The 27,022-nt window shown below is 42.1% G+C and overlaps 2 protein-coding genes across 3 annotated transcripts; both read left to right on the top strand.

Moving 5' to 3' along the window:
- The first annotated feature begins 1,259 nt into the window (after positions 1-1,259).
- On the top strand, positions 1,260-5,847 carry LOC129341823 (uncharacterized). 2 transcript variants are annotated; one of them, XM_054997150.1, is made up of 6 exons: positions 1,260-1,530; positions 1,889-3,954; positions 4,299-4,373; positions 4,522-4,605; positions 4,850-4,915; positions 4,994-5,847. In XM_054997150.1, exons 2-6 carry the CDS (start codon positions 3,450-3,452, stop codon positions 5,494-5,496), a joined length of 1,233 nt encoding a protein of 410 aa, XP_054853125.1. In that variant the 5' UTR covers positions 1,260-1,530; positions 1,889-3,449; the 3' UTR covers positions 5,497-5,847. The 2 variants fall into 2 exon arrangements, with proteins under 2 accessions (XP_054853125.1, XP_054853134.1); XM_054997159.1 differs by lacking the exon at positions 4,299-4,373.
- A 15,949-nt stretch (positions 5,848-21,796) lies between these two features.
- LOC129337852 (uncharacterized) lies at positions 21,797-26,820 on the top strand. Its single transcript, XM_054991844.1, has 6 exons — positions 21,797-23,246; positions 23,648-23,824; positions 24,092-24,256; positions 24,912-25,088; positions 25,199-25,312; positions 26,489-26,820. The coding sequence occupies exons 1-6, from the start codon at positions 22,685-22,687 to the stop codon at positions 26,638-26,640; spliced, it is 1,347 nt and encodes a 448-aa protein (XP_054847819.1). The 5' UTR covers positions 21,797-22,684; the 3' UTR covers positions 26,641-26,820.
- The last annotated feature ends 202 nt before the right edge of the window (positions 26,821-27,022 follow it).

Here is a 27,022-nt window from a genome sequence, read left to right on the forward strand (position 1 = left end):
TTATAAAGTAAAGCCCACAGTTCATTGAATGAATAAGCAAACCCAGCTGCCTTATCTGTGAAACAATCTGTGGAGAATTATACATACTGGCTTGGATCCAATAGGGTGTTTCTGTGGGCAGAAGGATTTTTGCCCACAAAGCACAACTTCGGGTGTGTTGGGAGATAAGAAAGACATTCTTTGTGGGCAGAAATCATTGGCTCCCATTGAATCCCAGCCACTAACTTGTGCCTTTCTGCTCTGGCATGTATCAAGCCTTCCTTTGATGAAAGATATTTGTTCTGCGTCAGGCAGGGGCTGGTGTCTGCAGAGTACTGCTGACAGATAACAAAAGCCGAAATATCAGAGAGGCTCTCGGGGGGCTGAAGGAAACCAACAGCCAACCAAATGACTCCCTTGAGTAATAATCCACTCAAAATCCTGTTCAATGCAAGTGTTATTTGAGATATTCAATATCAGTTTGTTCATACCGTTTCTACCATATATCACACCCTTATCAAATATCCATACAGTCAGTGGTGCAACCTCTTGTAATCCTAATTAAAGCATTCATAAACAGTAATATATCACACTCATCACAATTCAGTTGAACATTTAAAGTGAGAGAGTCAAGAAATTCATAACTAGTCAGAATAGTCCAAAAAACTCAAACAGTTCAGAACTTGTGCAAAAGAGCAGGTTCCCCTGTATAGTCAAAGGAGAAGGGCCCAATTAAAATCCAAAGGTTAGTATGGCTGTAGAGAAACTCCTTCAAAGTGCTTACGTGCTCCTAGATTATAAAGAAACCATATGAGAAAGTCAGTTGTTTCCACAGATGAAAGTTCTTCTGAGAATGAAGTTTCTTCAACACAGTGGTCCTTTGGTCTTATAATCTAGGAGCAAGTAAAGCATTTTGAAGGCCTTTCTCTACAGCAATACTAACCTTTGGACTTTGATTGGACCCTTCTCCTTTGGCTATACAGGAGAACCCGCTCTTTTGCCCAAGTTAGTGCAAAATAGTGCTTTTTGCGTTTTTCTGACTAGATGAATTTCTTGACTCTAGCACTTGAAATGTTCAACTGAATTGTGATCAGTGATATATTACTGTTTGTGAATGCTTTCGTTAGGATTATGAGAGGTTGCACCACTGGTTATATGGATATTTGATAAGGGTGTGATATATGGTAGAAATGGTATGCACAAACTGATACTGAATAACTGAAATAACACTTGCGTTGAACAGGATTTTGAGTGTATTATTACTCAGGGAGTGGTTTGGTTGGCTGAATAAACAGAGTCCGTAATTCAAAAGCATTGTCAAAGGCAGGCCAAGGTCAGTAGTCAGAGAAACAATCTGATAAGCCAGCGCAGGCAACAAGACAGTAATTCAGAGAACTCGTTGAAGCCGCACTGAAGGGGCCCTCCCTCACGCTCTTATGCTTTGAGTTTTATGTCAGCTTGCAACAGCTGCTTTCTCTAATGAGGTCCCTCCTCCCTCTGGAAAGGCCGATCAGCTCAGAGCTCTGAGGCGTGCTGATCTACATCGGACCGGTAAGTCTCCTCGGTGTCAGTGCTGACGTTGTTCTCCTGGGTCTGGGGATCCTGGAGGGGATCAGGAAGCTGGCTGACTCTGAACTGACAGCTCTGGGTGGGGAGGGGAAGCTTCATGGCCTCCAGGCTGGGATTCCCCGTCTGAGAGTTCAGCTGCGGCTGGCTGGTGGCTGACAGGCCTGAAATCCAGCTGCTCTCCCTCTGAGGAATCAGAGCTGTCAGCGAGCCTCGGCTGTTCCATGACAGCTATTTGGGAAAGCCTCTGTCTTTCCCACAGAGGGTCTTTTGGATTTGAAGACAATAATCACACGAGTGTTGAAAGAAAATAGATTTACTGAATCCTTCTGCTAATTCACAGGAAAGAAATTAACAAATACAGAACAGAGAATAAGTTATATGCTGCTGTCAGGAACCCCAGAAAATGGAAATGAATGTCTTACCACGTGTGATGTTTTTGTTGCAAACAATTCCAATTATCCGAGATTCCAAACAATTTGACAAGTGGCAAAGGAAAATATCAGACTTTGTCTGGGCAGGCAAGAAACCACGTGTGAAAATGAAAGTGCTGCAGGATGCAAAGGAAAGAGGTGGTTTGCAGCTGCCCAATATAAGACTATATTATGAAGCAATTTGTCTGACATGGCTAAAGGACTGGATAACGTTGAAAAACCGCAAATTGCTGGCCTTGGAAGGATACAAAAAAATATTTGGATGGCATGCGTACCTGTGGTACGATAAAGTAAAGGCAGATTCTGTTTTTGCATCACTATATTTGAAGAAGCCTCTTCACAATCTGGAAAAAATATAAGGTTTAAATGGAAGATGGAATTCCTTCATGGGTGGTACCATATGAAGTAATAGATCCGAGAACTGTCGATAATGAGCAACAATGTTTAACTTACAAGGAGATAACACAAATACAAGATTCAAGGTTAAAAATAAAGTCAGAAGATGAGTTGTCTCCTTGTTATGGATGGTTTCAATATAGACAGATCAGAGATCTCTACAATTCGGACTGTTTAAAAGGAGGAATAAGAATGGAAAATTCAGAAATAGAAGAAGCGATATTGAGTTATTTCACACTCACACTTAGCAGCGTATCTGTCCCTGGTTTGCATCCCATGTTTTCAGAGTTTTCACATTAGCAAGGCATCCATGGGACGCGGAGCCGCTGTCAGTCCGGGTTATCCCCGATTTTTCTCACTGCGGACATACCACGAATTTTCCCATAATCCGCTGCCAACTCAATGCTGATCCGATAAATCCCAGTGTGAACACTTTTGTCCCTTTTTTGCTTCTCTCTCCCCCCGCTAATTCTTGTCGTCGGAAGCTGATTGGTCTGCGTCTCCGGCTCCCCAAATGCTTCGTCTGCCATTTCCCCCCCGCTAACTAACGTTTCAGCGGTACATCTCCATTGGTGCCATCTCTATTCTTCTCTCCCCGTCTTTTGCATCCTGATAACTTCGTGTTATGCGCCTCACATTTCCAAACCCCCCCCCCTTAAAAAAAAAGTTTGCCTAGCGGTGAGCGATTGTGGTCATGATGAACCAAACGTTTCATTCCTCAGTGACAACCCCTCTCCACCCAAAACTCTCTGCATTTTGACAATTCAATCAGGAACCACCATCGACATTTTCCAGTAATGAAAAATAAAATTGGCCATAACGTTTCTGCGTTCTGTGGATGCAAAGGTGCATTGGGACATCTCCACTTGTGTGATCTACATATTTTGACTCCTTTTTTCGGGATGGGAATGGGGTTGGGGCAGTGGGTGGTGCCCTCAAACGAGGTTCAAACTCACCCCTTCTGGGATCACGTGATTTTTGTGGACCAATGGGGTGCCATTATTTGCTGGGCGGGAAATTCAACTCCTGCGATCTGTGCCACTTCTGCGCACTGCTCAACGGTTGCTCAAGGAAATGGCTGCACTAAAACCATCCAGCGGGAGAGGGGTCTCCTGGAGGGAGAAGGAGACATTGGACCTCATTGAATTTTGGGGTGAGGAGAAGGTGCAAGAGGCACTATTGCTCTGTCATAGGAACATTGATGTTTTCGAGCGCATCTCAGAGCAGATGGTGGCGAGAGGCCATGCAAGAACCGCACTCGAATGCCGGACAAAAACAAAAGCTTTGAGACAGGAGTACAAGAGGGTCGCAGCACACAATGGAAGATCGGGAAATGCCCCTGCAACATGCCCTTTCTATGCACAGCTTGCAAGAATTTTCAGAGGGGATGCAAGCATACGGCCACAAAGGGTGGCAAGAAGTCTTAACCTGCAGTCGGTGAGCAATGCCGACCCCTTGGGGGAAGATCTGTCGAACCATGGCGTTCCCGCTCCATGGGAGGGATCAGAGGAACTATTCACACATCCAATGGTCACTCTACATCTTCAGGCGGTCCCCGCTTCCACTCCCAATGATTCAGGTGAGCATGCAGTTTTGACCGACATGACTGGTCCTTGGTTGGGGTGGGTTCGCTGTGCCCTCCAGTGTGCCCCGCCTGGGCAGAACTTTCCCGGAGTCTCAGGGGCATTTTTTCCTTCTGCTTAGGATTTCGGGGATATGCTCAACGGATTGATTGTGTTTGGGTTATCACTGCAGGAGAGGGATGAGGCGCAAGTGGGGGGGGGCATTTCCCTGATTTAACTTTTGTGCGTGGAATGCTTCCAAGGATGTGTTTTTTATTCTGCCTATGGGGACGTATAACCAATATTGTGGAAATCCGCTTCTCAAGGCAAACTAGTGGCGGGAAACGTTGTTTTTTACTAGGGCTGGCGCAGGTTTCAGCGGAGAAGGGCTCTGTGAAAGGAGAGGGGGACTTCACCTTGATCAGCAATGTGCAAGGTATCCCAAAGGTGGTTGGGTTATCTTCCACCAAGCATTAATCCAAACCTGACAATGGTCTGTAACGTCACCTCCCTTTCCCCCCCCCCTGGAGAACCATGGTACATAAACTGTTTACCAGCCTATCACTTGTTTTCAATTACTGCAGGTTCTTCCACGGAACAAGAAACATCAATCGGAGAAGCACCCCCCATGGCCATGACCGATCCAGAGGATGAAAATGCCACAGATGGTAAGATACAGATAGAGTGGGGTGCTTGTGGTCAACAATCAATGCTGCCCTCCCAATGAGCCCTGGTATGCTCCGCTCCATGAGGAACATGGCTATAGACTCAAAATATTTATGTTTGTGGGGGTTGGGCTACCATGGCAAATATTGGTGTAAACATCGTTCTGCTGATGTCAAGAAGACTTCTGTGAGCATGAATGAAGAAGATCAACTCATTCATTTTACAACCAAATCTTTTATTTCCAAGATCCAGATTTAACTCAGGTAGAGGAGTTCCCGGAGGTGACAGGACAGGGCGCAGAGGATCCGCAAGGTAGGAAAGAGCTGAAATTGTGACCTCCGCAAACTCCTTTGTAACTACTACTTGCATAACCACTGTCCTTTCCAACAGGAGATCTGAACAATCCACCAGCAGTGGAACAACCGCAGGTCCCCACGGCACAACTGTCTCCAGCTACGCGCTTAGAAAAGGCGCGCACCAGAACCAGGCGCGTCTCTGTCCTCACCAACGTTGCAGAGAGAATGCTATCTCAGGCACAGAGGGAGGAACAGAACAACAGAAAGGAACGTGGAGAAATTCTGGAGGCAACCAGCCATTGGCGTGCAGCCATGGAATCAGAGACAAGATGGCACGAGGACATTATCAGGGAGGCAAGAGAGGATCGTAGGGCTTTTATTGAGGCACAGTCACAAAATATGGAGGGGCTTAATAGGGCTGTTGGTGCCCTCAGCTCCTTGACTGAACTCTTTGTCAGGGAGCAAAGAGCAGGCCCGGTTGCAGAAACTTCACAAAATGCCAACAGCAAAACACGCGATAACGATCATGATAAGGCACCACTAAGAAAAAGGGCTCGGATCATTAAAAAGAGAGAAAGATATGATCCATCCCTCTGAGCCCCACATGTTTTTCCGGTGCAGCATTTGGGTTAGAGTCTGCATATCACATGTATCATTGCTGTTGAAATTATGTTTGTCACAGCTGTAATTGTGTTTTTCGATGTTGGCGAGGGGTTGACAATGGCCATTAAAAAAAATTGGATTTTGTTACGCACCGCAAACCAGGTGCGGTTTGCCAGATCTATTTTTTGACCACGGTTGTTTGAAATGTTGACCCACGGGAGAAACTTCACAGTTTTAAATTTGTTTTTTATTCTTTTCAAAACTTGAAAGATTACATGTGAGGCATCATATGGACACTTAACTAACATGCATGTTAAATAAATCTTTTCTACATCTCCTTAAACCTTGACAGCACATTGGACTTCCGGTTTGGGATTCATGGAGGTCTAACGCAGCTCCATTCGCGGAGCTGACCGGACTGCCGTTTTAACCGGCCGGAGGGGTGAAAATAGCCCACGGCCGACTGCTCTCAGGCGGGGAGCAGGCAAAGAACGCTCAAGACCCTAGGGTGAGCTAGATCTCGGACGAGGGGGGGCTCTACACAACGAGTCTCCTCCCGATCCTTGAGGTCCCACCTTGCGACGGGTCGGCTACAATCTCTGCGGCAGTTTTGGGGCCAATTCGGCTGGCATAAGACCTACATACCCAAGCTTCGATTGGGGGAAGAAGCTGAGAGGAGAACTTAAAATCGAAACAGCGATTACAACCCGAGAAAAGTGAAGAGAAGGTAAAGATCGCTATCTTTCGATACGGGACAGATTGACAAAAACAGAGAGGAAAAAAAGTAGATTTTTAAACTGCAACAGACTAGTGAAAAGGAGGGGAAGACTCGGCAGGAGTTGTATTTGAAAAGAGACTAAGTTTAAAGAAGTTATTAAAGAAATCGGACTATTGTTTTGAATACCTGTGGCTTTGGAGCTGTGAGAAAAAGACACCATCGCGAGACCTGCTGTGGGAAGACGGTAGACAGGAAGTGCGTAATAACAATAGAGCGGCTGGAGAGAAGCGGCCCTTGCTGGAGGGCAGGAAGTAGGGAATCGCCATTTTTGAAAAGGGAAGGATCGCGGCTTCAGCGGAAAAGGAAGTAGGCCATTTTGGATTATAAAATCATAGAGAAACCATAGAGAAAAGACGCCCGACATTTTGGACACTTTAAAGTTTAATTTTGGTAAGAAGATTGGGACATTTGAAAAAGAAAAACGTTTAATTTTACGCCACGGAGTTAAGGAAGAGAGCAGAGTCGTGGGAGCGAGCCAAAGCAAGCCCCACGATGTCGAAAAAAGAGTGGCAATCGGCAATAGAAAACCTGGATAAAAACCTGGACAAAAAACTTTTAGATATGATTAAAGAGCTTAAGGACACGAAATTGGAGCTGATTAAAGAGGTTAAAGAGGTTACACAGACAGTAAAGTCGGAGCTGTCAGAAGTGAAAAAAGGTATGGAAACGATACGAAGTGAATTACAAGGAACGCAGCAGAGAGTTAAAACAGTAGAAGACGCGATGGAGAACTTAATAGACACGCAACAAACAGAGATGAGATTGGTGAAGGGGAGAATGTCAGTTGCAGAAACTAAACATATGGAGAAGCAGCTACGTTTTCGTGGTTTGCCAGAAGTGGATGGAAAGTCAGCGCAAGAACAGATGACTGAGGTGTTGGCTGAATACCTGGGGAAGGAGGAGGAGGAAATTGTGGCTATCCTAGATGTGGCATACCGTGTGAACTCGAGAATTGCAACCCAGAGGAAATTACCAAGAGATGTGATTGTGCAGTTTACAACACGAAATATGAAAGAGACGATTGTGACAAAACAGTTTCAAGATCCATTGGAGATTGATGGCAAGACGATTATCATAATGAAGGAATTGCCCAGATCAGTGTTATTAGATCGGAAAAAATATAAAGTGCTAATTCAGATTTTGAAGGACATGAAAATCAGGTACAGATGGGAGTTACCGGAAGGAGTGTCCTTTGAGTTTGGAGGGGCCAAAAAACGCATCAGATCTGAGCGAGAGATGGAGCGATTTATTAAGGACAATGAAAAAGACTTACCAACAAGACTATGAGTATGGAGTGTAAAGTATTATCTTGGAATGTAAATGGACTAAACTCACCGAATAAGAGGAAAAACATTTTTCACTGGCTACTAAAACAAAAATGTGACATTGTGTGTTTGCAAGAGACCCATATTAGAAAACAGGATGTAAAATATTTAAAATCTGGAAAACTGGGCAAAGAATTTGTAGCGGCCTCTAACAAGAAAAAAAGAGGAGTGGTGCTGTACATAAAAGAGGAGCTACAGCCAAAATTTGTTATGAGAGATGCGGAAGCTAGATTTGTAGCAGTGGAATGTATTTGGAATTTAAAGAAAGTGTTGGTAGTCGGACTTTATGCACCTAATGGTGCAAAAGAAAGCTTCTTTGAGGACTTGAGGAAGCATTTAGATGATTTTGTATATGACCAGATAATTCTTGCTGGAGACTTCAATGGAGTGACAGACTTGGAACTAGATAAAAAAACTACAACGGCACAAAAGAAAAAAGGACTTTTACCAAAGCTTTTTTTTGAGTTGATTCAACAAGAGACTCTTGAAGATGTATGGAGGAGAGAATATCCTAAAAGCAGACAGTTTACTTTTTACTCTGCAAGGCATTGTACATTATCAAGAATTGATATGATCTGGGCCTCAAAAGACTTAGCGTTATGGACTAAAGAGGTGGAAATAATGCCGATGGTAGGCTCAGATCATAATCCAATTATGTGGAAACTAGGAAAAAGGAGAAAAAGGAAAGCATGGAGAATAAATGAGGACTTGTTACAGGAAAATGAGAATATGGAAATATTGAGAAGAGAGACAAAGTTTTTTATACAATACAACGTGAATAAAGAAGTACCAACCAATAAAGTTTGGGATGCTTACAAGGCGGTTGTAAGGGGCATACTAATGGATTTAAATGGTAGAGCAAGAAAGAAGAAAGAGGAGAAAAGACAAGAGATTGAGGAGAAAATAAAAGCCAAAGAAACACAGCTAAAAAAGAGACCAGGGAAAAAGAAAATATACCAGGAAATTAAAATACTTCAAGAACAGCTAACAGCAATGAGTAATAAAGAATTGGAATGGAATCTTAAAAGACTGAATCAAAAAGCGTTTGAGGGCGCTAATAAACCTGGGAAGTACCTGGCATGGCAATTGAAGAAGAAAAGGGAAAAGAAAATAATAAATAAAATTTGTGAAGATAACAAAACGTATTTGGAGCAGACTACCATTAGTAGAGCCTTTTATAAATTCTACGCTAAGTTGTATAATAAGAAAGAAGTGAATAAAGAATCAATAGCGTCATATTTGGAGAAAAGCAAACTTCCAGAAATCTCGGAAGCTTGGAGAAATAAGCTGAACAGTGAAGTAACTGACGAGGAAATAAGTAAGGCAATACAATCTGCAAATCTAGGAAAGGCGCCAGGGCCAGATGGACTTACGGCTAAATTTTATAAGGTAATGGCTAATGAACTGGCACCATTCCTAAAAGAGGTGATAAATGGAATTTTAAGGGATCAAAGGATTCCAGCTACTTGGAGTGAAGCGAACATATCATTGATCCCAAAAGAGGGCCAAGACCTGACTAACGTGAAAAATTACAGACCCATATCGCTACTTAACAATGACTATAAAATCTTTGCGAAGATATTGGCGGAGAGATTGAAGGGGTGGCTCTCGGAAGTTATAGGGGAGGAACAAGCAGGCTTTTTGCCAGACAGACAAATAAGAGACAATTTAAGGACAGTGATCAATGCTATTGAATACTACGATAAGCGTTGTGACAAAGAGGTTGGTTTCTTCTTTGTAGATGCTGAAAAAGCGTTTGACAATTTAAACTGGGACTTTATGTTTGCCACTATGGAAAAGCTACAACTGGGAGAAAGATTCATCAGAGCAATTAAGGAAATCTACAGAGACCAGACTGCAGCAATTGTGGTGAATGACGAATTGACTAAGAAATTGACGATAAGTAAAGGAACAAGACAAGGTTGCCCGTTGTCTCCATTGTTGTTCATTTTAGTGTTGGAGATTCTGATGATACAAATACGTCAAGATGAGGAAATTCGTGGAATTAAAATAAAGGATTATTCATATAAGGTCAGAGCATTTGCGGATGACATAATGTTAATTGTAGAGGACCCACTGGAGAACATGCCAAGAGTGATAGATAAGATTAAGGAGTTTGGAGACTTGGCAGGTTTTTATATTAACAAAAAGAAGTCAAAGATACTATGCAAAAACATGACCAAGCAGAAACAACAACTATTAATGGAAACAACGGACTGTGAAGTAACAAGCAAAGTGAAATATTTGGGAGTCGAATTAACTGCAAAGAATATAGATTTGTTCAAAAACAATTATGAAAAACTATGGACTCAGATAGAGAGAGACTTGATTAAATGGAACAGATTGAATTTGTCATGGTTGGGTAGGATTGCAGCAGTTAAGATGAATGTGTTACCAAGAGTAATGTTTTTGCTACAGACAATACCAATCATCAGAGACTCTAAACAATTTGAAAAATGGCAGAGGAAAATATCAGACTTTGTCTGGGCAGGCAAGAAGCCTCGAGTGAAAGTGAAAGTTCTACAAGATGCAAAGGAAAGAGGCGGAATGCAACTGCCCAATCTGAGACTTTATCATGATGCAATCTGCCTAGTTTGGTTGAAAGAATGGATGATATTAAAGAATAAGAAACTACTAGCCCTAGAGGGATACAAAAAAATATTTGGATGGCACGCATATCTATGGCATGACAAAGTAAAGGTCAACTCGATGTTCCTGCATCACTTTGTTCGGAGAAGTCTATACATAATCTGGAAGAAGTACAGAATGGTATACCGAGGATGAGACAGTTAAAACACAAATGGTGAAATGGGCTATAAACTTTAATAAAGAAATAACAATGGAGGCATGGGAATACTTGTGGAAAACTACAATGAAGATAACGACATGTACTAATATTAAAGAGAACATTTACAAAATGATTTATCGTTGGTACATGACACCAAAGAAGATTGCGCTAGGGAATTTGAATACTTCTAATAAATGTTGGAAATGTAAGAAGCATGAGGGCTCCCTCTATCACATGTGGTGGTCGTGTGAGGTAGCTAGGCAGTACTGGGGGGAAGTAATAAGAGAAATGAGTGAAATTTTACAATTTCAAATAAATAAGAACCCAGAACTCCTGCTACTAAACTTGGGAATGGAGGGAATTCCAGCCCATCATAGGACGTTGATATTTTATATGACAGCAGCAGCCAGACTTTTGTATGCGCAAAAATGGAAAGTACAAGAAGTGCCAACTATTGAAGATTGGATCTACAAATTGCTGTACATGGCAGAAATGGATAAGATGACTAGAAAACTGAGAAATCTGGACTCAGGGCAGTTTAACACAGACTGGGAGAAGCTGAAACAATATCTGGAGAAGAAATGGGAGGTGGGAGGAAAACTGTGGCAGTTTGAGAACTACTGAAGTATAATAAAAGTATAATAGAGGGGGGTGACTTTACCGAGGGAGGAAGAGATAAATGTGAATTAATAAGCAGTTAACAGATTGATATATAAATAGATATATATAGGTTAATAGATAGAATATTGATAGAAAATAATTAATGATAAGGTTTAAATATAAGGACTGAATAGCTAACAATATTTTCTTTCTTTGATAAGATTTATATGCACCAAACTGAATGTACAGAAGAGTCAAATTGATTGATTATGTGATGTGCTATATAGAATTACCATAAAAAGATAGAATGAGGAATATATAGAGAATAAGTCAAATTGTTTGATTTAAATGTAAGATTTTTATGGTATATAGAAATATTTAAAACTGGAAAATGGGATAAATTGTTTATCTAAGATGGAAACAAAGACTTACAGTTTGGGTATATAACAAGAAAAGTAGTTAAGGATGTACTGCTTAATATAATAGAGAATGTATATCTGTTTTAGATAGAGGAATTTAACAGAAGTAAGGGAAAAGGGACAAAGGGTGGGAAAGCTGTTGGAAGTCAACAAAAGGGGGGGAAAGGGAGGGGGTTAGGAATGAAAAATTTGGGGAAAATTGAATGTAATGTAAAAATAATGGATTCTAACCCAATAAAAAAATTTTCAAAAAAAAAAAACCTTGACAGCACATTATCAATGTCGGACCTCAATTTCTTGTTCTCCTCATTCCAATTCCTCACATTGTTTTCTAGCTTCTTCACCAAGGCCTGCAGGCTGTCCATCCTTCTGTTGGTTTTCTTTGCTGTGGAAATAAAAGGTGTAAGCGCAGAGTGGCCACTTCTGTGTTCACAAACGTAGTAAGTCATTGATGGTTACTTACCGCAGCTGAGGCATGTTCCCACTGCCTTGTGAACAGTCTCCAGTATCTCAAGGGGCTGTTCCTTTGCCAAAGATGTAGAAGGCACATTTACAGTGTGTAGTGGACACCGCGCTTGAATGCATTCCTCACAGGGGTCACCTGAAAAGGGGGTTTGGAGAACTTGATTTAATTTTGTTCATTATCATTACAGAGCACGTGTTTAACATGCGGCAGAATGACGGTGTAGTTAGTTCCATTTGTGTACCTGAATGCTCAGTCAGCTGTTCTGGTGGAATCACTGCTTGCTGAGGTGTGACTTCTTCATTGAACTCGGAGCTGTTTCCCTCTTCTTGCTTCACTGCCTCAGAACTGGGTTGCAAGGCCATTTCATCCATTGGCACGGTCACCTCTGAGCCTGTTTCCTCCATGGGCTCCTCTTCCCCCTCATGTCTGTATGATGTTGCTGGAGAAACACATGAAGAGAATTAAAACATCAGTAAGAGCAGTATTGATGGAATGTTGTGAACAAGGAATTCTGACTAATTCAAACACTGGGGCAAGGGAATGTTGAAATGCTGATCACCCTAGGCAACCGATGCTGGATCATGTGTAGGGATATTGGGAATGCCGTTTAGATTAGAAGGCCGGTTTGGGATCTTGGGCAGGGAGGGGGGGGGATTACCCGTGGAGGAATGATAAGGGCTGAGGTGTGTGGAATGCTGTTTTTACTTCCCGCACAGTAGCCAAGTCATCTTTAAGAGAACACATTAAAAATATGTGCCGACATAAACCATAAACCTTTCCCAAAGAACAGAAACAAAACAACTTTTAAACATGGTTGGATAGTCTTCAAGGACAGGGCACAGTCCCAGTGCCGTTCAGTGCCACGTGTTCCTGTGTTCCATGTGCTGATCCCAACACAGCATGCCTGTTCTGGGTTTTTTCCTTGAAAACTTCCATCCAACATTCCTCTCATTCAGGAAATTGGTGCCTTGTACCAACATACATTTCCATCTTAGTGAGGGGATTGGGATGGGGGGGGGGAAGACCCGGTGTTTGATGATGGTGCAAGGGGGCCCCCATCTCACTTAAAGCATGGTGAAAACATTTTTAGAGGTGTGCCATCACAAAATAAACATCCCACATTACTTCATTTACCTTCATGGTGGCGATCCTCCCAGCGTGGTCTCCCAGCAGCTATCCACAAACGCATCATTGAGTGATGGTGTGGGATCTGCCCGCTGCAGCTTGGGATGCCTTGGCATGCCTCAAGGGATGCCATGAAGTCGCATTTCAGCCTTTTAAATTTGGTCCTGCACTGGTTGGCATTTCGGCTATAACCAGCATCAGTCAGCTTCCTCGCAATGGCATGGTACGCCCCCCTGTTGCGCTGGTGTGTGCTCGACATAAAATCGGTTGCAAAACCAAGGCGCAGAACAATTTTCAGAAGCAGGGACACCTCCTCAAATTGCCAAAAGGTGCCCCTAGTTCTCCGTGGTGGCATGTCTAGAACCCGGAAGTGTCGTGGAAACGTTTCGACGCTTCCAGATTGACTTTAGTTAAGATTGAAATCAAAAATTTCCACTATTTCCTGTAGTCCTGGGTTCCCCGGTCGAAGAGGCCAATCCTTTTTTTTTTTTTTTGAAAAATTTTTATTGGGTTAGAATCCATTATTTCCACATTTACATTCAATTTTCCCCAATTTTTTCATCTCTAACCCCCTCCCTTTCCCCCCCTTTTTGTTGACTTCCAACAGCTTTCCAACCCTTTGTCCCCTTTCCCTTACTTTTATTAGCTTCCTCTATCTAAAACAAATATATATTCTCCATTATTCTAAGCAGTACATCCTTAACTATTTTTAACATTATATGCCCAAACTGTAAGTCTTTGTTTCCATCTTAGATAAACAATGTATCCCAATTTTTCAATTTCAGATATTTCTATATATCATAAACCATATAGATCATACATTCGTTTATATCAAACAATTTGACTTATTCTCTATATATATTACTCATTCTATCTTTTTATAATAGTTCTATATATCTCTCCTCACGTAGTCAATCAATTTGACCCATCTATATCTTCAGACATTCAGTTTGGTACAAAACTTGTCAGAAAAAAAAGAAAATATTGTTAGTTAATCGCTCCTTATATTTAGTCCTTATAATTAATTATTTTCTCTATGTTCTGTTTGTTAACCTATATATATCTATATATATGTCAATCTATTAATCTGACTGCTTATTAATTCACATTTATCTCTTCTCCCCCCGGTAAAGTCTCCCCCCTCTACTTCAATACTTCAGTAGTTCTCAAACTGCCACAGTTTTCCTCCCACCTCCCATTTCTTCTCCAGGTATTGTTTCAGCTTCTCCCAGTCTGTGTTGAACTGCCCTGAGTCCAGATCTCTCAGTTTTCTTGTCATCTTGTCCATTTCAGCCATATACAGCAATTTGTAAGTCCAATCTTCAATAGTTGGCACTTCTTGTACTTTCCATTTTTGCGCATACAAAAGTCTAGCTGCTGCTGTCATATAAAATATCAACGTCCTGTGTTGGGCTGGAATTCCCTCCATTCCCAAGTTCAGTAGCAGTAGCATGTCGTTGTCTTCATTGTAGTTTTCCACAAGTATTCCCATGCCTCCATTGTTATTTCTTTATTAAAGTTTATAGCCCATTTCACCATTTGTGTTTTAACTATCTCATCCTCGGTATACCACTTCAACAGTACTTGGTATACCTTGGATATTCTTTTCTTATCTTCTTTAAGAAGGGTCTGCTCTAGTTCCGAATTCTCTATTCGTATACCTCCCTTTACAGAGTCCGAATTATATAAGTCTCTGATCTGTCTATACTGGAACCAATCGTAGTTAGGTGATAGTTCCTCTTGTGTCTTTATTCTAAGTTTGGATGCTTCAGTTTTAGTTATTTCTTTATACGTTAAACATTGTTGTTCATTATCAACAGCTCTCGGGTCTATCACCTCATATGGAACCACCCACAAAGGGGTTCCTTCTTGTAGATAAATTCTGTACTTCTTCCAGATTATGTATAGACTTCTCCGAACAAAGTGATGCAGGAACATCGAGTTGACCTTTACTTTGTCATGCCATAAATATGCGTGCCATCCAAATATTTTTTTATATCCCTCTAGGGCTAATAGTTTCTTGTTCTTTAATGTCATCCATTCTTTCAACCAAACTAGGCAGATTGCATCATGATAAAGTCTCAGATTGGGCAGTTGCATTCCGCCTCTTTCCTTTGCATCTTGTAAAACTTTCACTTTCACTCGAGGCTTCTTGCCTGCCCAAACAAAATCTGATATTTTCCTCTGCCATTTTTCAAATTGTTTGGAGTCTCTGATGATTGGTATTGTCTGTAGCAAAAACATTACTCTTGGTAACACATTCATCTTAACTGCTGCAATCCTGCCCAACCATGACAAATTCAATCTATTCCATTTAATCAAGTCTCTCTCTATCTGAGTCCATAGTTTTTCATAATTGTTTTTGAATAGATCTATGTTCTTTGCAGTTAATTCGACTCCCAAATATTTCACTTTACTTGTTACTTCACAATCCGTTGTTTCCATTAACAATTGTTGTTTCTGCTTAGTCATATTTTTGCATAATATCTTTGACTTCTTTTTGTTAATGAAGAAACCTGCCAAGTCTCCAAACTCCTTGATCTTATCTATCACTCTTGGCATGTTCTCCAATGGGTCCTCTACAATTAACATTATGTCATCCGCAAATGCTCTGACCTTGTATGAATAGTCCTTTATTTTTATTCCACGAATTTCATCATCTTGACGTATTTGTATCATCAGAATCTCCAATACTAAAATGAACAACAATGGAGATAACGGGCAACCTTGTCTTGTTCCTTTACTTATCGTCAATTTCTTGGTCAATTCATCATTCACCACGATTGCTGCAGTCTGGTCTCTATAAATTTCCTTAATTGCTCTGATGAATCTTTCTCCCAATTGTAGCTTTTCCATAGTGGCAAACATAAAGTCCCAGTTTAAATTGTCAAACGCTTTTTCAGCGTCTACAAAGAAGAAACCAACCTCTTTGTCACAACGCTTGTCATAATATTCAATAGCATTGATCACTGTCCTTAAGTTGTCTCTTACTTGTCTGTCTGGCAAAAAGCCTGCTTGTTCCTCCTCTATGACTTCCGAGAGCCACCCCTTCAATCTCTCCGCCAATATCTTCGCAAAAATTTTATAGTCATTGTTGAGTAGCGATATAGGTCTATAATTTTTCACATTAGTCAGGTCTTGGCCCTCTTTTGGGATCAATGATATATTCGCTTCACTCCAAGTTTCTGGAATCCTTTGATCCCTTAAAACCCCATTCATCACCTCTTTTAGGAATGGTGCCAGTTCATTAGCCATTGTCTTATAGAATTTAGCCGTAAGTCCATCTGGCCCTGGCGCCTTTCCTAGATTTGCAGATTGTATTGCCTTACTTATTTCCTCGTCAGTTACTTCACTATTCAACTTATTTCTCCAAGCTTCCGAGATTTCTGGAAGTTTGGTTTTCTCCAAATATGACGCTATTGATTCTTTGTTTACTTCTTTTTTATTATACAGCTTAGCGTAAAATTTATAAAAGGCTCTACTAATGGTAGCCTGCTCCAAATACGTTTTGTTATCTTCGCAAATTTTATTTATTATCTTCTTTTCCCTTTTCTTCTTCAATTGCCATGCCAGGTACTTCCCAGGTTTATTAGCACCCTCAAACGCTTTTTGATTCAGTCTTTTGAGATTCCACTCCAATTCTTTATTGCTCATTGCTGTTAGCTGTTCTTGAAGTATTTTAATTTCCTGGTATACCTTCTTTTTCCCTGGTCTCTTTTTTAGCTGTATTTCTTTGGCTTTTATTTTCTCCTCAATCTCTTGTCTTTTCTCCTCTTTCTTCTTTCTTGCTCTACCATTTAAGTCCATTAGTATGCCCCTTACAACCGCCTTGTAAGCATCCCAAACTTTATTGGTTGGTACTTCTTTATTCACGTTGTATTGTATAAAAAACTTTGTCTCTCTTCTCAGTATTTCCATATTCTCTCTTTCCTGTAACAAGTCCTCATTTATTCTCCATGCTTTCCTTTTTCTCTTTTTTCCAAATTTCCACATAATTGGGTTGTGATCTGAGCCTACCATAGGCATTATTTCTACCTCCTTAGTCCATAATGCTAAGTCTTTTGAGGCCCTGATCATATCAATTCTTGATATGATAATTCTTGTTTTTACTTCCCGCACAGTAGCCAAGTCATCTTTAAGAGAACACATTAAAAATATGTGCCGACATAAACCATAAACCTTTCCCAAAGAACAGAAACAAAACAACTTTTAAACATGGTTGGATAGTCTTCAAGGACAGGGCACAGTCCCAGTGCCGTTCAGTGCCACGTGTTCCTGTGTTCCATGTGCTGATCCCAACACAGCATGCCTGTTCTGGGTTTTTTCCTTGAAAACTTCCATCCAACATTCCTCTCATTCAGGAAATTGGTGCCTTGTACCAACATACATTTCCATCTTAGTGAGGGGATTGGGATGGGGGGGGGAAGACCCGGTGTTTGATGATGGTGCAAGGGGGCCCCCATCTCACTTAAAGCATGGTGAAAACATTTTTAAAGGTGTGCCATCACAAAATAAACATCCCACATTACTTCATTTACCTTCATGGTGGCGATCCTCCCAGCGTGGTCTCCCAGCAGCTATCCACAAACGCATCATTGAGTGATGGTGTGGGATCTGCCCGCTGCAGCTTGGGATGCCTTGGCATGCCTCAAGGGATGCCATGAAGTCGCATTTCAGCCTTTTAAATTTGGTCCTGCACTGGTTGGCATTTCGGCTATAACCAGCATCAGTCAGCTTCCTCGCAATGGCATGGTACGCCCCCCTGTTGCGCTGGTGTGTGCTCGACATAAAATCGGTTGCAAAACCAAGGCGCAGAACAATTTTCAGAAGCAGGGACACCTCCTCAAATTGCCAAAAGGTGCCCCTAGTTCTCCGTGGTGGCATGTCTAGAACCCGGAAGTGTCGTGGAAACGTTTCGACGCTTCCAGATTGACTTTAGTTAAGATTGAAATCAAAACTTTCCACTATTTCCTGTAGTCCTGGGTTCCCCGGTCGAAGAGGCCAATCCTGATTTGTCAGAGACATCATATTCCGACCAAAATAAACGTCTCTGATTGGCTGTGTCAGGGTTAATCATTGCGAGCAATTTTTTTCCAAAAAAAAAATTCCGCCAAAATAAAGGATTGCCATTTCTACACACAGCATGAGTGCAGGGGCGAATTCAAATACAAATGTTTCCCACCTTCGCCAAAATGCTTGATACGGAAGAAAAGGTTCATGCGTACATCGGATTGCTGAACAAAGCTACTCAAAACATGAGCTGGAAATATTTCGGGGATAATAGTAGGGGTGTGCAGGGCCCGCCTGTCTCAGCTGTATATATTTGGTTTTAAGAATCAGGAATTCTTGTCAGTACTGGGGGAACACCAACACGGAAAGCCACCACAGAACCAGCTTACTGGCTAGAATCTCGATTCCGAAACCTTCTGCCAGAGTTAGCAGAGCTTGGGGCGGGGGGTTTCCGACCAAATCCAACACAAACCGTTGGAGACCTTCCCTTCCATCTCCACATGAATTTCATAAAGATTTTATGGCCTCCCAAACAAGGTGCCCCATTCTTCAAACAATCACCATGTTTCTATATGGGGAAAAAGGAATTCATCTTCCCAGGTAGTTCAGGGTGGCCTTTTGTAATCAAAATGCTGCCAACTTTCATGGTGCCTGCTCCCACCTGTCCTAACTTCCTCCAACATGGTTCAGGCAGATGCTGGTTGGGTGGTCCTTTTAATGGACTCAAAAATATGTTGTTCTTGGCACCCTCTTTCTCCATCATCTCCCACGTTGAAAATAAGAGAGGCTGGTCGTTCTGGGGTTAGGAATATTGCATGAAAGATGCCCAGTAACATCAGGGGAACGTTTCCTACCTGTCCTCCAACCCCCCAAGCAAGCACCAAGGCAAACCAACTTGGAGGGGGGGCATTTGGTTCCACCTCGAAGGGCGGTTCTTGTGCCACACCACTTCGTGCCTTTAACTGTGCGGTAGACCAGACACCGTCTACATTGGTGGTGGAGGAGAACACCAAAGGGCATCTGGAGAGCCGGGTTTGATTCCCCACTCCTCCACTTGAAGACAGCTGGGTCACCTTGGCCAAGTCACAGTTCTCTGGAGCTCTCTCAGCCACACCCACCTCACAGGGTGACTGTTGTGGGGGAATAATAACATTTAGTGAACCGCTCTGAGTGGGCATTAGGTTGTCCTGAAGGGCGGTATATTAATCGAATGTCATTATTATTATTATAGGGGAAAATAGGGCACAAGTCACTTCACCTTACAGAACAACCCAAAACACAATTGCTATAAGAAAGGATTTTTTATGTCACTTGTTTGAATATAAAAACCGGCGGGTGCAGACCTAAGGCCATGACAGCATTCCCTCAACCCGAGAGATAACACTACGCAATTCACACACAGTAATCCCCCGATCAAAATTGCTGGCAGAATTTGTGCATGCTATTTGTGTTATTTGGTGTTGTAGGCTGCTTTCGTGTCCTGTTGTGCCCACCAAATGGGAACCCGAAAGACCTTAAAGGAATACAGTTTTTTATTTCCTGTGATAGAGTTTGGTTTAATTCTGCACAGTATGGTTAGTTGTGTTATGTACTGCCTGTGTTATGTCTCACACTGTCCTTCTCAATTTTAGTTTGAAGGAGAGAATGGTTTTTTTATAATAGAGTACTTTGATGTGTAGTTGTCATTTTTCCTTTGTTCTGTAGGTGGTTCCCATCGCAGGGAACACTGTGGCTGGATGCCAAGCCATATCTGTGGGTGGAAGTGTGACTTTGGGGGAGGGTGTTTGTGGATCAGATGCTGTTTCACACGGACAACCTAGCATTCAACAGTGTGCTGACCATCTTGGTACCCCTGGGCTGTGCAATGATGAACCCTTTTTTTTTTCACTTTCCCTCTTTGTGGAAACCCCTCCTGCTCACTTGATGCCCACCGAACAGAACATTTCTTACCATGATGTTATAAAAATTTATTTCAAAACAGGAATGGAACAATGAGAATTCACTCATTAGATCATCATTGAATCTCTAAACAAAGCTTTCTAACAAACCATGTTTCATAGGAATCCAACACTTGCAACTGAATGCATGACACATCCAATCAAGGCAAAACCAACTAGAAACATTTTTTGAAACCGTGAGTCCAACCCCTGAACATGCAACAATTGTTTCTTAGTTCAACCAGAGATTTTTTCACAATCAGACTGAAGAGCTTTTTATATTGTTAGATTTCTCTGTTTCGAAACATGTGGCGTGCAAGGGCATCGCGCACCAACTTCCCCTCCTCCCGATGCCTTCTGTCTCCCACAGGGAGTTCAAGAGATTCCTCGTCCACCTCCACAGGCCTCACGGGAGAATCATCCTCTGGAATGCCATGACCTTTCAATTCACAAATGTTATGTAGCACCACACACGCGGTAGCTATGCAGGTCACATTCTCCTCCGCAACCATAAGCTGTGACCTCAAACACCTCCAGCGCCCCTTCAAATGTCCGAAACATCTTTCCACTATGGTCCTAGCTCTGGTGAGGCAGCGGTCAAAGTGTGCTTCTGCGGGAGTGTGGGGCCTATTGAAGGGCTTCATCAGCCACCTTCTCATGGGGTAGGCTGCATCAGATATGATGAGTGGTGGCACGGTTACACCCTCTATTGTAAGACAGGGGTTGCCTGGCACAAACACCCCCGCATCCATTGCCGTACAAATTGCAGAATTCACAAAAACAAAGGCATCATGGTTCCGCCCACTCCAGCCAACCTCTGCATCAATGAATCTTCCAGTATGGTCCACCGTGCCCTGGATGAGAATGGAATTGAATTTCTTGCGGTTGATGTACTCCCGTCCACGGCCTTTAAATTTGCAAATGGCAACATGGGTGCCATCAACTGCACCAATGCAATGAGGAAAGCCAAGTTTCTGAAATCCAGACATAATCTGCAATGAAAGAGAAATAAACAAGATTGCTGTTAGAGAGAATCCCCTCTTTCTCCCACCGCCTATATTCATAATCTTCTCACTACAGCGCTGAGGCAGTCTCACATCTCCAGAATCCAGAGGAGTTAGCCGTAGTCTGTACTAGAAAAATAAAAAAGAGTCCAGTAGAACCCTCAGCACTTGCAAATTTTACTGTAGCTCAAGCTTTTGAGAATCACAGTTCTCTTGTTCAAACGCACAAGAAAAAAGGGAACCGCGACTCTCGAAAGATCATGGCACGATAAAAATGGTTAGTCTTAAAGGTGCAGCTCATTGCCTAAATGTCAGCAACATAGTTTTTTGTGCTTCAAATTGTAATCTTTGACAGGTACAGTTTGGATGGAGACTGTTACTCTGGGAGATGAGTGCGTACTCGCCCTCGCCACATCAGGTCCAAGGCACACGACTCTACTGAGTAGCTCCAATTCTATCGCCAAGCAGACCTCCAAGACTATTCCTGCCACTGTTGACAGACCCACTCCGAATTGGTTCATGCATTGACGGTAAGTCGAACAGTTGGCAAGATACCAAAGTGCTATGGCGACTCTCATCTCCACAGAGATTGGATTGCGAAGTCTGGTGCACTGACGGGACAGGCGGTGCCCTATGGAATGAACCAATTCATTGAAAGTCTCCCTGGTCATACGAAAATTTTCAATCCACAGCTGGTCATCCCATATGGCAGTGACGAAATTGTCCCACCAGTCCCTGCTACGGGGATAAATCCAGTAGCGACGGGGGACTCTGATTCCGGCTACAGCGAGAAAACGTGCTCTGGTCATTGCTGTTCTCCTTGTTCTCCATAAAGGCGGGGGTATGCACCTCAGTGCAAGTGATTTCCTAAGCATTCTCCTTCTTCTAACCACTCGCATCCAGTAACTGTTGCAGGCATCGATCGATCGATCGCTGAATATAGATAAAGATGATGTGAAGCAAGGCCAGTGCCAATGCTCGGACCGCAGACATAATTCAGCAGAATAAAATCGGGCTCAAAAAATCCTCCGCAATTCCAAAGTATGCCGTGAGAGAAATGTGTTCACAAGAGTGGAGAACGCACAGTTCCAAGGAAAACTCCCACCCAAGTTGGCCAGCCTATCATCGTGGCCACATTTTTGGCGGGAGAAAAATCATGACTTCCTGGAGGGGAGGAAGGACATTTGCTAGGGATAGTTGTGCTTGTGTCATTTAGGGCAAAGAGTATAGAGTAGACTTGCAGGAGCAGATTGACCAGTTCTTCCACTCAAATGTCGAACTAAAGCGATGACTGCACATGTGATGGAGCAAAATTAAGAGGGGCGGATTACAGTGGATTGATGTGTTGACCCCCTCCCCAGTCTACTTTTCCTGACTCTGAACCACCTATCAGAAAAAAAATGGCGGTATGTGTGTTTTGTGAAGAAGCGCTTTGTTTTATTAAAAAAAAAAGTACTCGGTCCAGTTTTTTTCAAGCACAAGGAATGCAGTCAGTATAAAGTGTTGTGTGATTCTTTGCCCTGTCAATTCACACACGCGCCACTGTCTTGTTCGGTTCCCACAATTTCTTTCCCCTTTACTAGTCACGTGATGGAAAAGAACTCGAGTTTCACGTTCATCCATCCAAGAAAGAGTAAAAAACGGTGCGGTCGGGTAAGAAATCTTGTCCTAGATTTTTTTTTTAAATGGTTTATCTGTGTTCAGCACGAATTAAACAAAATTAAACTTCAATGTCACAATCACAAGTCCACAAGCTTCTGAGAAATTATCATAAGCCTCTACTTGATCTGTCCACTAAAATAAATTTTGACTTGAGAACATTCCATGTTTTTGGCGGCCACTTAGACGATTGGCTAAAAGCGTTGAGGGGGCGGACGGATGAAATGGGAGACCAATCACTCTTGAGAGAACTTTTTGGAATTTGTGTGGCGCAGTTCACTTGGTGCAAAATGATTTCCCGGTGTCGTGGAAATGTCTGGGAAGTGGAGGAGGTATCTCTTCTTCTGAGGGTTGTTCGGAGGAGTGGGCATGCATCTCGGTTAATGGCCAGCACACAATCAAGCAATCGCGGCATCTATCGATTTCTTTCAAGAGTGCTACGCAGTCGCGGATTTCATCGAACGGCCAACCAGTGCCGAAGCAAATTCCAAAAACTGAAGTCCGATTTCATGTCATCAATGGAGGCACTGCAATGCATTCCTAGAAGCAGTCGTAGAGTTAGGGTGCACAACGCGATGATGCTAATCTGGAAGGCGGCAGGGAGGCCTCGATGTCAAGAAAGACCTCATGATGGTGAGTTTTTTGAACCCCCCCCCCCCGTTCCATGGTGGACCATGCAACTCCCCCATGTTTACTGACACCTTTTTAGTGGCATGTTCTCAAAGAGACTTCATTCCTCATTAACAAATGGGTTTTTTTTAAAGTCAACCTTCAGTTTGTCACGTTCTGATTTTAATCTTCGAATTATTTGTCACGATTGGAAAGCCATAGAGTGTTCTTAGAGAAATACCATCTCCTCAAAAGCATCTTTCATGTTAATATGCAATTCCCCTGGTCACCACTTATATGCTATGCATTCTGTTTGATCCCCTTAACTGAATGCCTGGGTCATAAAAGGCAAAGTAAGTAAAGGGAAACATTATCGGGGCGATCATTCCGTTTTTCACCATTGTTCAAATGATTTTTCATTTCAGAGATTATCTGTGAAAGAGCAGTCAAGATTGAAGAAACTTCATCTGAGGATGATGAGAATTCAGAAACTGTTGCAGTGGAATCATCAAGTGCAGCAGAATCTGATGCGCAAGCCTATGCACCTCTTGGAGTGACAACTGAAGACCCAGCAAAGATCAATACAGCAGCATTTCCTCAAGGTAAGTTTAACTTTTTATGTGATTGTTAGCTTACTAGAGTTTACCCATGGCAAACTAATTCAAAAACCATCGACAGGATTCTTAGGAAGTCATGAAATCCAAACACAGCCACCATTTTTAATTTGTTTTTTGATCCATCATCACATCAGAAAATGGTGCAATTTTAAAAATTTGCTTTCTTGTCCAAGTACTTTGAGAAGTGAGTGGTGTATTCCATGTACCAATAACAAGATCATTAATTGGAATTCTGCTGTATTAAATCACTAGCTTCAGAGAGAGAAAGAACAGATGACAGTGGATCTCATCGCCTAGAAACCGAAGAAACCGTAATCGTTATATCTTCCGGCAATAGTCACGAAGAAGCAACTGATGACATGACTGCTCCTGAAACCATAATGCCCGGAGATGTATCTCCACAACCGAGTACCTCAGGTAATTTTTTGTGTGGTTCACACGTGCCATCAAGAGCTGCTCTGAAAATTGTGGGATTGCATGAGATTCTGCAGGAATGAATGGCCATTATTTTGCCAATCAAAGCACTATTGCCTGGGCAAAAAACCATCAAAGTAACCAGATCCACTCTCAGCGAAAACAAAACATATTTGTTCTCCATGATGACTCCTTTGAAGGTGAGAGGAGTACAACTAACACCTTGTCAACGTTTCTTGAGTGGTACGTGAAGTGAACACGATCTCTTGATATAGCTCTCATCACTAGAAAACAATTTCAGCCTTTATTTTTCAAGGGTATTTAGCAGTGTTCCCGTTATCTTGTTTCCTTTGTTTTTTCCTGTGCCTAAGGCTGTTATCTTCTGCGCGGTTTCTCCGGCAGAAAAAATTGTCTCTGTATCAGCAGTCCAAAGTCTTGATAACCCAAAGTAGTGACTTATCTTCCATCCTTCATCATCGTGAACGCAAACAATGCCCAACATGTGGTGATGAGGAGATCAGTGCATTCCTTGAACAAAACACACTGCGGCTCTAAAGATGTCAAGCCTAGGCTCAAACTACAGCCTTGCCAACACTTGCACAACCTTCAGATGTGGGATTCCTCTGGAAATTTCTAACAAAACCTTTTCTCTTTCTAGCTTCTTTAGCAACACACAGTGGTGCCGCAGTGAGAAAGTATGCCATGAGCGCTGAGCACAAACTTCGCATAATTGTAGAAACAACTTCTTCTGATGCTGAGGATGAGGACAGAAACGCCGTTGAGGAAGGCAGAACCGAGGATGCAGAGGGAACTCCAGTTCTCTCATTTTCCCCAGGCACGTTTTAGCTATGCCACATTTGAGTGGAGATACATTTTCCGCTGATTTATTTTGCTGGGTGACACTTCAATATCTGCCTAAAATATTGACTGACTTGAATTTTGCAGGTGATACTTCAGCGGGAGGTTTGCGTGACATGATGCAAAATAAAGACCAATCCGCCGATATTGGCGAGATCTATCGTAATATGCGGGGAATACAATCTCTATGTCTATCAATAAGTAAGTATGACTATTCCAAGGAAAACTTGAGGCAGAGTTTGGTGTGGTGTTTCTGATCACGCGGCTCAGATCAGGCGCGACAGTACCAATCCCACATCACGTATGGAAGTCAGTAGGGAAACATTCACCGAGTCATTGATCTGTGGATTCATAGATCCAGAGAAGTCATCAGTTTTAGTCTGTGGTCACATAATCAAATAGTGTCCATTCAAAACTATTGACATAACCAATGTAATTGAAGCACAAGATTTCATGAATCACTGGACTATTTGGCAGATGCAAGTAGGCACAAAGGATACATTTTTCATAGGTTTTGAACGCGTGGTGGGTGCAGGGTGGATTCAAACAACTCCTTCCAACATGTGGATGCAAACATCTCCCCCTGGTATGCAGATCAGTCTATCCCTGTAATGGGTCATAGGAGTGGCCACGTTAGTCTGCAGTTGCAGAATAAAAGAGACTCCTCCGGCACCTCCGAGAACAACCACTTCCAATGTTGCGGATTCCTTTGATAACCAGGGCTCTCCCCACCAGATAAAGTTTGACAAAGAGAACTGTGAACCTCAAAAGCCAAATTATCGGCTTTCGTGGAACACACATCTCTCCGTCAGATGCGTCCAGTGGTTAGAGCTATGTTTCTCCACAGATTTTGCTGCATTAGTTTCGGTTGGTCTGGGAGGTGAGGCCATACTCTTTTGCAATTTGCAAACATGTAGTTATGGCTTGGCTTCCATGTACCTTATCATGGGCAAAATGATCTCAATATCATAAGAATATGGTTGCATTGGCATATCAGATGGAAATGTAAGCATCTACCCCGCAGTGTCCACTCCTTTTATGCACCTAACCATTATCTTTTGACCCACTATGCAACGTACAAAGAGCGCAACTCATAACGACACCTTACGCTTAAATTAAATGGGTCAGTATCAAGGGTACAACTGGACTCTGTTTGATTTTGTTCTCTGGAGCCATCTCAGCACCACCAACCGTACCTGGTGATTGTTTTGTGGATATTTTCAAACCTTGAAAAATGCCAGGAATGGCCTTCAAGTTTTCCACAAGGATTAAAAAAAATTGTTTGTCACTGGTGTAGTTTTGATAACCGCAAAGTTCTCGCAATGTCGAAACCCATCTCTTCATGAAGAAATAAATTTTTTTGCTGTTTCTCAACAGTGGGAAGATACCATGAAAGAATATGCCGATTGGAGAGAAACAATAGAAGCCTTCACAAAGAACTGAGTTCTCTAAAGAAAAAGGTTTCTGCACTTGAGCGAGGTCATCGTAGCTCAGGATCAGAGCAATCAGGAGATGACAAGAAGAATTAGCCAGTGTTATGTCAGCTTGAAGAATGTTTAAGCAATATTTTAGTTTGTTTCAGAAAGAAAAAAAATGTATGTTTAAAGATAACGTAATGGAAGGAAAGATTACAATTGACAACTTTCACATGTCAATTATTTCCAGTGCTTTATGAATCATGTTGAAGTTGTTTGCAATGTGGATAATAATTTCTCATGAACACCAAAAGCAAGATCTTATTTTCATTTTTTTCTAATCGCTGTGTGGTTCTAAATTGGAATTTCGAATCAGTGACAAGATTTTTGTTCCTTGGTGTTGGGAAGTCTGTGTTATTTGCTTCTGATAAATAAATCTGTTTTCAATGTTAAAAAATAAGACATTGTGTGTGTTAAACGTTATGGACTGAGAATT

This window comes from Eublepharis macularius, chromosome 1 (genome assembly GCF_028583425.1).
Source record: "Eublepharis macularius isolate TG4126 chromosome 1, MPM_Emac_v1.0, whole genome shotgun sequence".
Lineage (NCBI taxonomy): Eukaryota > Metazoa > Chordata > Lepidosauria > Squamata > Eublepharidae > Eublepharis > Eublepharis macularius.

What these genes read in the sequence shown, in the direction of transcription:
- LOC129341823 (XM_054997150.1), top strand. Translation starts at nt 3,450, where the DNA reads ATGGCTGCACTAAAACCATCCAGCGGGAGAGGGGTCTCCTGGAGGGAG. An exon ending in TTCCACTCCCAATGATTCAG is followed by an intron (nt 3,955 to 4,298) that starts GTGAGCATGCAG and finishes GTTTTTTACTAG; the next exon opens with GGCTGGCGCAGGTTTCAGCG. An exon ending in CTTGATCAGCAATGTGCAAG is followed by an intron (nt 4,374 to 4,521) that starts GTATCCCAAAGG and finishes CAATTACTGCAG; the next exon opens with GTTCTTCCACGGAACAAGAA.
- LOC129337852 (XM_054991844.1), top strand. Translation starts at nt 22,685, where the DNA reads ATGTCACAATCACAAGTCCACAAGCTTCTGAGAAATTATCATAAGCCT. An exon ending in TACAGCAGCATTTCCTCAAG is followed by an intron (nt 23,825 to 24,091) that starts GTAAGTTTAACT and finishes TTAAATCACTAG; the next exon opens with CTTCAGAGAGAGAAAGAACA. An exon ending in TCCACAACCGAGTACCTCAG is followed by an intron (nt 24,257 to 24,911) that starts GTAATTTTTTGT and finishes TTCTCTTTCTAG; the next exon opens with CTTCTTTAGCAACACACAGT.